A 13671-nucleotide genomic window follows, 5' to 3' on the forward strand; every position below is an offset into this window, starting at 1 on the left:
AATTTGTTTTCATTATGACGGAAAATCTCTACATCTCCTGACCATAGGTGTGAGTATGAATAATACCTGATCTTTTCAGTTGGATATTGAGGCAAGAATGAGTATGTATATGTCTGCTTCTCCATACTTGTCCCAATATTAGATCTCGTCCTCATCATTGTCCATGACCATGTTTAAACTACTAAAGTACTCATAATTTATTAAGTAACCTAAATTCTTTATATATATATATATATATATATATATATATATATATATATATATATATATATTATTCTCTTGGTTTTTAGTTTTGTAATCCTTCTTTTTGTTTCTTTGACTACATACTTTTCTTTTTCTTCAATGGACTGTTTGGTTTGTTTTACATCCAAAAAATTAATAAAAAATTCAAGGTACTTTTTCTCTTCTCACAATCTTAATTACACATTCATAAATATCTTTTATCGGCGTCTAACATATATTGAAGTTTAAAACATGAAAGATCTATGTTTAAATTAGGAGTTTGAAAATGGATTGTGGTCCTGGTCAGCTTGCCAACTTGCCAAAATGGAGTCGGTCGGGTTTCAACCCGTTGGTCCATTATTTTTATTTTTTATTTTTTAAATTAAAAAAAATAATTAAAAATATTAAATTTTCTATATTATATTTTTGTAAAAATATAAATATGTAACACTATTGTAATTTAAATCATTAAAATTACAAATTAAGTTTCAATATTAGTTATACTAGAGTAATTCAACATATAAATGTAATAATTATTTTAATTTATCAAATTAAAAATATTAATTAATCAATTAAAAGCTTAGAAAACATTTATATGATTAAATATATTTTAAATATTTATTTATAAGTATATATACAAACAAATTTTAAAAATTAAAATTAAATAAAAAATTAAAAGAATGGCAGGTCAGTCTACTCTGTGACTTGGCAGGTTACAATTTTTGGCCCATTTTGTGGTAAGTCAGCCTGACCCAACCTATTTTTGGCATGCTGGACCAAAATGGTTCTGTCTTACCCATTTTGATACCTCTAATTTAAATTCAAATTATTATTAATTTAATTTTGTTATTTGTGCGATTTCGTTCAAGTGATATATTAAAGTTTTTTTCATAATATAAAAGAAATATCTCATTTTTTGAGAAAGGAAGTAAATTTATTCAACTATAATATTTTTCTTAACATTTAATATGCAGAAGAAAAGATAATATGTTCTTTTAATTGAATATTTTTATAATATCATGATTTCTTTACCATTATTTTTTTATATAAAAATGATTTAATTGATATTTGAAATTTAAAAAAAATGAGTATAAGTATAAGTATATGATTACATCTGTTATCCGGTGGGAATGAAATCGAGATCAAAATTTTTTAATTGCTACATTTAGAGATGATATGGGAATGAACTTTTATTGAGGAAAAAGAGATGTAATAATGAAACCACTTTCCATATCGTATTGTTGTCATTTTTTCTCACAAAATATTTGTTTACAACGAATTACTTAATTTTTATTTTTCATTATAAAAATGTATAAGAAAAACAACTTATGGTTTATGTTTATATATATATATATATATATATATATATATATATATATATATATATATATATATATATATATTTTCTTTAAATTTTGAAAGAAAACAAATATTTTAAAAACTACATTAATTTTATACATTTAATTAATTAAAGGTAAACTCTATTAAAGCAAACGTTATATAATCTACACATGTAAAATTAATTTTAAAAATCATTTTTTTAATTTTTATATAACTTTTTATAATAATTTATTGGGATGACTTCTCTATATTTAAAAGAAAAAATTATCATATTTAAAAAAAAAAAAAATACACATGACATGAATGACAACAACTTTCCTCATTTCTTGGAGAAAAGTAGAGAAAAAAAGAATGCAAAGAGGAGAAAAATAAGGTACTCCTTTTATTTTTTAATAAGAAATGTATACTGTGGTAAATAATTTTGCCTAAAAAGGGTCAATCTTTATCACAATATGAGCTGTGATTTTTGTTTCCATTTCTAGAGATGTACGAAAAAAAATTGTATGGAACAATGTTTCCAATGGAATGGTTCCCACCATATTCATTGTCACTCAAAAACTAAAGCACTCCCTTGGCTTGTCATATTAATTAAAACTCGTCTTTTAACCAAAAATATTAATAGTGACCGATAACGACGAAACATATAGGAAGTCCACATACTCCATGTATAATATTTTTTTTTATATTTTGCTCGTAATTATTATGCACTAAAACACTATTTTTTATTTGTCCTTTCATAAGAATCACATCTATATGTAATGCCAAACAAAATTAATATGAAATGCATTTACAAAATTAGTGTATTATCTGAATCAGCAGAATTAGTATAATTAGCGAACTTCAACATTTGAAACGACTTAGAATTTTCTATATTTATTTGTTAGTGCAGTTTTATTTTATGAGTAGTATGAATGGTTTTGAGAGTGGTAGAAGTAGTTTTGGGATTAGAGTTTTTCAAATTATAAAAACTCAAAAATCGTAAAACTAAAGAACGAAAAGAGTGGAAATGTGATTAAAAAAGAGTGGATAGTGCTCTCTTTTTTTCCCCTTTTTAAGAAATTTCACGCATGCAAGTTCGTTTTAAGTTTTGTGAAATTTGAGAGAAAAAAGTTGAAAATCTAATTAATAGGATTGTTCTATGGTAGGATACTGAGTTTTTGAAAAAAAAATATATCCCATTGTATATTTTCTAAATCAAAAGCAACTTTTTAGATCAAGGGAGCTAAATTCTTACTTATAATTAAATTTCGGTGTTGAAAGTGCTCTACTTGAAATTTGGAAACGTTTAATTTACATCTTTTGAATTATACTTTGTTCTTCATATTGAAAATTTGAATAAAAGGAATTGAGAATTTATATTTTCAGATTTAGATTTAGATTGTGTTATTTGACAATGTTCATGTGATCGAAAATTATTAGTTTGAATGTGGTTTTTACCTTATGTTTTCGTATTGGAGTATTGAGTTTTGATCTTTACTCTTTACATGTGTTTAAATTGATTTTTTTTTTCATTAATGGGTGAGAGACATTACTGAAAAGATAAATTCTAAAATTAATTTAAGTAAAATTCCTTAAGTGAAAAATAAATAAAAAACGCCAAAAATCGAATGTTAATGAAATGAACTTAAAGTCAACCTAATAAATCATAATGTTTGTATTTCATTAATATAAATAATTTTCATCTGAACAAGATGAAATTTCGAATGGATATATCAAAAGTGAGAATGGATAAAGAATTGATACACTAAAAAAACTTTTAAATAATTACTAATTTTAGTGAGAAAAATATGTTTAGAAACCAATTTTCTAATTATAAACCAATTAAGAGATCAATTTCTTTGGTAACCAAGATCTTGGTAACTAATGTTAGTGACTAGTTCATAATAGAAACTATTTTAGTTACCATTTTAGATATCAATTATAATTTTTTGAAATTATTTTAGTTACCAATAATTTTTAGTTTATAAAATTATTTTAGATACCAATATTTTTTAATTTATAAAATGATATCTAAATTGGTCACATTATATCGACTAATTGTTTTTTGTCACTAAAATTGTCATTATTCAATAATTTTCTTGTAGTGATATATCAAGGGTGATATAATAGACTAAACAAATCTGTTAGTTTAAACTTTTGATAAATTCAACATCATTTTATGGAAGTAAACTTGAAGTCTAATTTAATTTTACCAAGTGAATTTGCAAGGTGAACTTTGCACATTGCATATATGAAGGCTAAAATCTCATTTTTAACATGCACAACGAAAAGTACGAATCTATTTTTGGATAAATCATGCATATTAAATAATAAGAAAATAATGTTTAAGGAAAATACCTTAGTTTGACAGTAATGGTTCAAAGAAATTTCTCCTTCAAATGTAAGAAGGTCTTATGCGTTTGTCATACTCAAACAGATCTTGTTGTTCCAACCTTTAATCTGTGGAACAACCCAAATTTTATAACCACTGTTGATAAGTTTGATGAATACTTAGCATTTATGTTTATTAACCTCTATCTTTTATCTTTATTCATGTATTTTGTGTTCATTTCATATAAATATGTTGGAGTTATGTGTTCTTTTAAGTTGGGTATATTTTTCTTTTTCTTTGAAATAGGAAAATGGAAAATTTAAGAAGATTAGAGTTGTGTTCCAAGACCATCTCGCTCAGTCAAATTGCCGACACTTGCCCAACGAGAAGACTATCTCGCCTAGCGAGACAAAGTAGTTGGAAGTGAATCATAAGTTATTTCTCATGTAGTGAAAGCTCAGGCTCGTCCAGCGAGCAGACAATTTCTAATTGTGATTTAAGTGTCGAGAAAAAAACAAAAAAAAGGCTTCTTTTGGTCTGAAAACGCATCAGAAACTCAGAAAATCGGTATCGGGAACTTCTAGGGCTAAAGGACATCAAATTCTTCTATTCGTTCGTTAGAATTCATCAAATCTTAATGTTCTATATGTTTAGGAGTAGTTAAAATCTCATTTCATTAGGATTGTATGTAATGAATTCATACTCTGTGTAACTTTTCTGATGCAATATAATCTCTTCATATTCAAATGTTCTATCTGGATTATTAATGTGTATGATGGAATATCATGCTATTTGTTAGTACCAAATAATTGAAAATGAATTGAAACGTAGACATGGATAGAAATCCAAGAGCTTTGGTTATAGGAGTAGACCAAATCTCTTGGTCATTCTAGACACATATGATCTTAATGTAGATTATATGTTAAAAAGACTAAGGATTTAGGTTTTTAACATACATATTAGAACTTGCATATAAGGAATTAGAGCAAGTGTGTTTATTATGTGAATGTTTGAATAACATAGATATATATTGTTTTACTGTGTTAATTTAGTTCATGAAATTCAATCCTAATGAAGCTTTTACCAAATCAATTCTTAAATTTTATAATTTCGTATGCTATTTTTTTTAGATTGAATCAAACAATGTTTTTCACCATCGCTAAAATCAGTAAGTAATCATAATTAGACAAACAAACGTCTAGGGAAAACTATACTTGGACTTCCATTTTACTACTTAAGATGATTTGGTACACTTGTCAAAGAGTTAACAACTAGATAACTTAACAAAAGACATTTTAAGAGAGATTTTGATAGTTGTGTATATTTGAAGTAGTTACCCCTGCATGGATGGACCAGAGAAAAACTATAATGAACAATTTGCTTATAAGAAATACACACGATGTATTGTGTTGGAGTCACCAAATTTTAGAAATTTAAGTAATTGAGAGTTAATTGTCATTGGCTTGTGCAAGCCATAGGTTAAACAAGCCAGCAGGCTAAAATACTCGATCTGCTCGCACTTATATATATATATATATATATATATATATATATATATATATATATATAAAGTTGGATATATAATTTTGAGGTATTTTAATATTTTATTTTTTCTATTCAATAGGAATCATTGCATTTTTCTTTTTCAAATGTGCTGTTTTAATAAAAATCATATTTTTATTAAATCATTTTTTAAATGACTTGCTTACTAACTTAATTTATTTAATCTTACTCATCATTTTATAGATTTTCAAATTTTATTATTATTATTATTATATTTTTGGTGTTACAAAAAATATAATAATATTTCAGTTAAAGATAATACAAAATTAAACTCTTTAATTTAATCAATAATATTTTCTGTCCAACAAAGATCAAATACTCCTTAGTGTATGACCTACACTCCTCAATGGGTCGGATATCATGAAGTATCTTTTACTTTAAAATCACTAGAAGATTAATCTATTATTTCCTTCCATCTTTACAACTTGTAGTTAACTTTAGAATATGGTATAATTGTCAAATTCTGATAAGTTAACATATAATGAATGATTTAATAACTTCTTTTCTTCTTCCATTCATAACACTCTAGTCAATGTCTTTATTTGTTTAGAGCTCAAGCTCATTAGTAAGAGTTGATAGATTTTTTCTTGATTAATCACTAATTCCCCAATAATTTAATCATACTCAATGATCATTCAACCAACACAACTTTAAATTTTGATATCAAAGAAAAATAAAAAACCTTGATAATCTAAAGTCTAAGAAAAGTTATATTTTTCTTCAAAAGAATTTTTCATTGACAATTTAAAAGTATAAATTCTTGACTCAATTCAATGATCATATGTTTTATCTTCAATAATCCTATGATGAATAACACCTTAAATTAAAATTATATTAGACTCATTTCTCAATTTTATAAAAACAAGTCTTTAATTTTAATCAAGATATTTTTATATGATATCAATATATATGACAATAAAATAAATAATAATAAACACAGTCTTATTATTAATAATACCACATATTTGATCTAGAACATACTCGATTGCAATCATATATAGTATTCTTTGATTATATATTTAGCTAATGTTAAAACACCAACATGAATAAGTTTGCATATAAGTCAAGGTAAAATTGGTCAAATGTCACTGAATGGATTTTTAAAAGCAAATTATATTTTATTATTTTCTTATTTAATTATATGAATATGTTACGGTGCTAATTTATTTTAGGAATTGGGTGAATGTGTTTTAAATATTATGTAGCTACTTTGATTATATGATTTGATTTATAGTATTATTGGGATTGAAGTATATGATTATAATATTTTTTATATAACTCGACCACCGTAATGATAATTATGTTGTGAAAATTTGAATTTAATCGAATTTGATAAATATAAGTGATAATTAGGATTTATGATTTATGTATATACTAAAAGTTAAAAGTATGTTAGAAAGATTGATTATGAATGAGATACAAATTGTTTATATAAGGTAAAATGTGGAAATTGTCGAAATTCTAACTATAAGATAAGTCCCATAAAAATAACAAAGGTGAGTAACTTACAAAAAAGAATCCCAAATTTATTATATAAAATTTTTGGATTGAGAACGATACATTTATTATATTGTGTTTCCTAAATCAATCTCCCATTTAAAAGACACATAGAATCACATATCCTTGTATAAAAAACACAATGATTTTCTTTTTCTTTTTCTTTTTTTCTCATATTTGAAATCTAAAAAATTGTAATCCTCGAACATGCAAACGAACTTTAATTTAAGGTGCATAATTATGAGTACATATTTGGAGGGGCGGTCTGAAGAATGCAGCAGTTCCAATTATGATGGTGAAAGAAAAGTCATGGATGATGTCATATACGCGGGCATATTAATTTATAATTCAAATGAAAAAACATATATAGATTTTCATGAAGGTGAAAAAAGAAGTAACGTTGGTGTTCTGACTTTTGATTTGGTTAAGAGAAATAGTTAATCATTCCTGTCGTCGAAACTTTTGAACAGCAAAATCTTTCCATTTCAAAGCATAGACATTTTGGGTGTGCAATCTGTGGTCTGAATGGCATGTTAAGTCTAAACATAATAGATTTCTGAATCTTCTTGATAGCTCACTACACATTGCAATGCCCTGGATTCGACAACACCCTTTCAACAAAACTATACCAATTTCTATTTCAGTTACGCAATTCCCGGGGAATCTTCTCTTAACCTATTTCATCTGCTTTTTCTACTATCTTCTATGCTCAAAAATCCCTTCTACTTCACAACCAAATACTCAGTGTGTTAGTGTGTAGATTACAAACATAAAAATGAATTTCTCACTGTCACATCCATCTCTTGCACCAATCACACTCTTCCATCTCACCAAAGCTAGCCACAAATCTTTATGGGTCACACCCACCACCCTCTCAAAATTTCCCAGAGCAAAACCAAACCAAGCTACACACACATATCCTTTAATATTAAAGGCAAAAATCTCTGCCAACCACCACCCTAACTAAGATGATCGAAACAAGCAAAGGAAGATACACAAAATAAAAACGTGTGGCCAAATAACATCATCATCAATATTCTCATTTCCCCTTTCTATCTCTTTCCGTACGCCTCATCCTACCAAAACACTCGCATATCGGATAGCACTATTGCGCAATCTTAACAAGAGTTAAACCAAACCAGACTCCGAATAGAAAGAAACACAAATTAATGTTGTCCTCTTACTTTATTTGTTCTACCCATTTACAATTAAAATGAGAGGAGTTAAGGAAAGACACACACAGAGACGATGAAGAATAACAGCCCCTGAAAGAAAAACCACAAGTGGCTGCTCTCACCGCTAAGACAACACACACCAACCAACCAAACCGTACAAAAGAGATGATTTTGAATATTTATACAACACCAGGCCACGGAGAAGAAGAACCTAGTAATTCCACACCAGACCCTCCAAGGCAATGTCCCGTTCCGCGTCAAAATCAAAGGGTGGTGGCTGGTACATCCACGTGTCCACCGAGTCCACGAAAACGAACTCCTTCTCCAACTCCACACACCCATCGTCGGTGCTTTCCAGGGACGGGAGTTCAACTATCTCAGTCAACTCGTCTGAGGCAGAGGACAGGTCCATTGCTGACACCAAGGACGAGAGCGAGGACGGCTCCATGTGCGCCGCCTTCGCCGCCGCCGCCTGGACGTCGCGCGCCGCCAGGGAGGCCGGGCGTGGGAGGGAGTTCGCCAGGTGGGGGAAGTTCAGAATGGCGGCGGAGCCCTTGATGCTGAGGGCGGCCACGTCGTGCGCCCTCGCCGCCATCTCCGGCGTCGGGAATGTGCCTAGCCATATCCGCGACTTCTTCCGCGGCTCGCGGATTTCCGACACCCACTTCCCCCAGTTCCGCATCCGCACGCCGCGGTACACCGGGTGCTTGCTCGAGTCGCGAATGCGCTTTATCTTCTTGCTCTCTCGCCCCGCCTCGGTCTCCAACGACATCGTCTTCTCCGCTGAAACCCTCATTCTTTATTGCCGAAGAAAACTAAATTATCACTATGTGGTTCTTTCTACAGCGATGATGGAGTTTAGTTGCTTATTTTTGGATGAAGAAGAAGAGCAGAAGGAGGTGGAGGAGGAGGCTATTCTCATTTGGCATGCAAGTGAAATTCATTAGCTACGACTTTTTTTTCCTCTCTTTTCTTTGTCACTTCTTCTCAGTGACTCATATAACACTTATAAAGGTTCATAGAGGAGAAAGGGATGGACCCACTTGAGAAAAACGCGACACGCACACTGCAATCGCATAGTTAATACTAATACCTTCTTCACTCGCCATTGCCACGCAACCTCCTGTTAACTTTGCTCCTTCCTTTTATATATCTATCGTCTTTGTATTTACTCGTGCTTACCTTTTTTAACCACCCTCCTGTTTTCTTTTGTTTTTTTTTTTTTTTTCACCTTCGCTGTTCATCTACCCTTATCTTTTTGTTAGAAAGTTTCATCAATGCAATGCATATCAAGGCTCTTCTGTTGCGCTTTATCATCTTTTCCCTTAACTCGCTATCGCCAATAATTTGGTATTTTGTATTTTCCACTGTAAAAAGTACTGCTGGGTGCAACAGGTTTGGTTAGTCAAATTTAATAAGGTTGACACGAGAGGTGCGAAGGCTCCACCACCACTTGTGTACTTTTTATTTTCTCAATCTAGTTGGGGTTTTTCTATGATGAGTATCCCTTCTGATTTTCACTCTTCTTTTGGGATGGGTTAAATTGTGTTGCTTTGTCTTTGCATGTAGACGTAGGTATCCGATACGACCAGCTTTATTTATTATTTGAACAACTTGTTCTATGTCCTATGTCAGTTCATACCGTATATTTTTATATTTTGTCACGCCTTCAATATTTATATTTCTCTCTCCATATCCTTTCTAAAGCCAAAAACAGTGCAGAAACCATATGGTGTCCCCGGCCAAGGAAGATGTCAAAACAACATTTTTCATCACACACTTGGTGTATTGGTTAGTGATTAACTGTTGAATCGTTAGAGGGAATGGTGTATTGGTAGATGTAAATTGGGTATTTACCAGAGATGGGGTTCCAACCATTGCATGTGAGTGCTTTTAAAACTACGTAGTCAGGGCCAGCAATGATTTAGGTTTTTGGACCCTTCTTTCAATATTTCTTCCCCATTCATTTACAATATATTTATTTGCCTCTCCCTCCTCGTAGAAGAAGATGCAATTATTTCTTCCCCTTATTATTCCTACTCCTTTTCGGTTTATTATTACTCTGCGATTAGTCCCTCTTAAATTGATGGGCCCTGCCAGTATTCCTCGGTGATGTTGTCCAATTCATGGTCTGTAATTGTCTCCATCTCATCATCACTCACATTTCAGACACCAGAGACGGTAATCTTATACTACTTTTTATCTCATTCATTGGAAAAAGTAGTGAAAAAAATACTAAACAATGCTACCTAATAAGAAAAAAAACTAAATTTGATTGTATTGATATTGTCCTATGGACTGTTTTGTTCTGTGCAGTGGTGGTGCGCTATAGGTGTTTCCATCTTGCCACGTGCAGTTCGTCAACAGTGATTTAACTCTAATAAATGGACCAACCCCACACTTCAAAGTGACATTGCTTTGTCAAACATGTTAAAGGCCCATTTTCCTATCACTCGGATTAGACACATAACAAATCCTTGCAATTTACAGCACCATAATTGTATTATTGGTAAAGTGAAATAACCCTCAAAGTCTATCTATCTATCTATATCTACGCCAAGATGATAAATAACTTATCTTTATAGCTTCTGCCACTGCTAGGGCCTCTGCATTTTATGCTTTGCTAACGACGAAAATAACCCGTCCATGGTGTTATTGTTTTATACGTGCGTTTCCATATTTTCACAAGTATCAGTACCAGACGATGATATGGTACCTCCAAAATGAGCTGTTGCCTTTTGTGGTGTACCTGTTAACTTGTTTGGACTTGGACCCATGACATGATTTTTATTTTTATTTCTTATTTATTTCTTACATAGTTCTGGTGGTAACGCATAAAACTTTCTTCTGCACAGTATACAAGTACAAACAAAAGCTCTTGGAACCGAACCGCTGCCACACACGGCTTTTTTTTTCTTTCTTTCTCATTAAATAAGAAAAACCATCACAGAACCTTAAATCAGACATCTGGGCCACTTTGAGGCATGGCCTAATGTCCGACAAAGGTCACCCCAGATAAGATCTTTGAGTTGGTGAATGCATTTCGCTTCTGTTCCAGGATTCCTGTGGTTTTCTTGAGAGGTGAACAGCAACAGTGAACTCATAATTTTTGTGTTTTTGAAACCAATAGTAGAGACATTATTGTTTTGACTTTTGATTCATAGAGGACACATTTTATTCAAAACCTAGATATCAATCTGTGATCTGACTTAAGAGTGGTAATTTGCAAAGCTTTTTAGAAGATTCAGGATTCTGATTAGCCTATAATTTCTTACTCAATCTCCATCACTCAAGCCGCGCCCACGTGGCCAAGATGGAGAGGTTTCTGAAATGAGTCTTAAGGTGCTGCTTAACACCAGTGACTTGATCATGACTTGCCTTTACTTTGAACAAGGTCGAACCAAGGTTAACTATATAGTACATGAACCCATAACAGTTCAAACCAAAAAGTTTGATGGTGGTGATATTTGTTTTATATTCTAAACCTACTATAGAACATGAATCCATGTAATACTGTAAAGACTTCTGACCTAAATCAGAATCCTATCTAAACTGCACGAATTATGAATTGAATTGAAATTACATGTAAAACACGGTAACAGAACCAAAACAAGTGCAAACAAAATATACTGATACCAGGCATAAGATGTCTGCTCAATGATATATGGCTTGTCGGTTTAGGTTTAAAGGTAACTATTTATCATTCTGCAATCTTAATTTGTATATAATTGATAATTAATTACTAAAATAACAATTATCTACCAGTCAAAAAAAGAAGACATGGATCATCTCATATACTGGTATGTATATCTTTTACTGCAGTAAGTTAAGGGCTGAAAAACTCAATGCAGTTCAATCCAAGGAAGAACGTGATTGTTATCTTACAGTTTGCTTTTGTTTTCTCAACTTTCAGTTTAACTTATAGTGAGTCCATCACTGTTTGAAAGAATCCAAATTATGAGATTTGTTCCATAACTTCAATAAAAAAAATTTCAAGTTAATATGTGTATAGAGAATGAAGTCACTAAACGCCAAAATGTTCTTTATCGATGTTTAGTGAAGTCTCTTACCAACTGAACTCAAATAGGAAGGTTTCTGGCTAAGGTATAAATTCATGAAAGGTTGAGGATGGATTGAAGACCTAACCGAACAATTTAGATTAGATGTAATCTAGTTAACAAAGTACAATGATTTAACTTCTGCTTAACCATATGACAATTAATCATGCGACCTCCATCTTTATGATGAGGCAAGGTTAGGGGAAAATGCCTAATTTTTGTCTGTGATTTTTAAGCATTATTTGTTGTAAAGTAAGAAAATAATTGAGGATATATTTGTAAAATTAAGACTAAATTATCTAATATGTTAAAATTATCAATAAGTTAAAATTAATTTATATCTGAATTAATATGTAAAAGTTTATTTTTATATGTAATTTGTCTAATTTCTTATTATTAACTTATATAAAAGTCAACTTTAATTTTTCTCTCTTTAAAAGAATATATAGAGAAATTCCTTAATAAAACATGAATTCTTAAAATTTTTGAAAATATTATAAATTATTAAACACATACTAACTAGCAATTGTTTATTAAATTTAAAAATTATATATATATATATATATATATATATATATATTTATATTGTTCACTATAGCATTTTATTTTCTTTCAATTGACGATTAGTAAGGTAATTCATATATAAGTATTGCGTTCAAAGAGAATAAATTGTTAAGATAAGAAAAACTCTCCAAAATATTCTCATTATAATTTGATTCCTTCTCAAATTTATAAATAAATGTATATGAGATAATATTGAAAAAATAATTCAAATTTACTTCTTTTATAAATTTGAATCCTCATCAGGGGAATGAAATTATTTTAATATCACGACTTATTCTAAAATTCCGCTCCCATTAAATCATATCCTGGCCAGCATTCTATATATTATTTAGTTATTGTTTAAAATTTTGGATTGATTTTGAAGTTATATTGACACCAAACTTTAAGCTAATGGAAAAGAATCTTTGAAGGGTAAATGAAGAAAAAATAAGAAAGGGTGTGTCTTCAACCTGTAGATATTCACTTGCACATGTAGACCTGTGAGTATGATAATGGGATTTATCAAATGATACTTTTTTTCACTTAAATATTGTGGATGATGTACCTTACGCATGGAAAATAAATACATTTGTTTGTAAATACTTTATATATTTATATATATATATATATATATATATATATATATATATATATATATATATATATATATATATATATATTCAAGAAGAGTTACATTAACTAAAATTTGATGGGTTTTACGAAAAGTTATAGCATTTCATTTGTTTTGCTTTTTTACGAATAGATAATTAGTTTCAATTGAGGACTATGTTTAGGTATAAAGGATGTTTATTTATGTAAACGCATGTTCTGTAGTTAACATATTTGCAACTAATTCCTATGAAGAAATTCTTATATCGATTGGATCAAACCAAAACATTTTAAGAATGTGAGAAGAAAGAAGAGGAGGTAGTAAAAATGGGAAGTAGAAAATGTTGGTCAA

The 13671-nt window shown here is 30.0% G+C and overlaps 1 protein-coding gene across 1 annotated transcript; it reads right to left on the bottom strand.

The window, feature by feature from the left end:
• Positions 1 to 8084: 8084 nt before the first annotated feature.
• Positions 8085 to 9105, bottom strand: LOC114195868 (Integrase-type DNA-binding superfamily protein). Its single transcript, XM_028086287.2, has one exon. The coding sequence runs from the start codon at positions 8903 to 8905 to the stop codon at positions 8321 to 8323; it is 585 nt and encodes a 194-aa protein (XP_027942088.1). The 5' UTR covers positions 8906 to 9105; the 3' UTR covers positions 8085 to 8320.
• Positions 9106 to 13671: the final 4566 nt, after the last annotated feature.

The sequence above is a fragment of the Vigna unguiculata genome, chromosome 9 (assembly GCF_037176805.1).
Source record: "Vigna unguiculata cultivar grain cowpea cultivar isolate G323 ecotype 2 chromosome 9, ASM3717680v1, whole genome shotgun sequence".
Classification (NCBI taxonomy): domain Eukaryota; kingdom Viridiplantae; phylum Streptophyta; class Magnoliopsida; order Fabales; family Fabaceae; genus Vigna; species Vigna unguiculata.

Excerpts from the sequence above, each read along its gene's own strand:
- LOC114195868 (XM_028086287.2), bottom strand. The coding sequence starts at position 8,905 with ATGAGGGTTTCAGCGGAGAAGACGATGTCGTTGGAGACCGAGGCGGGG.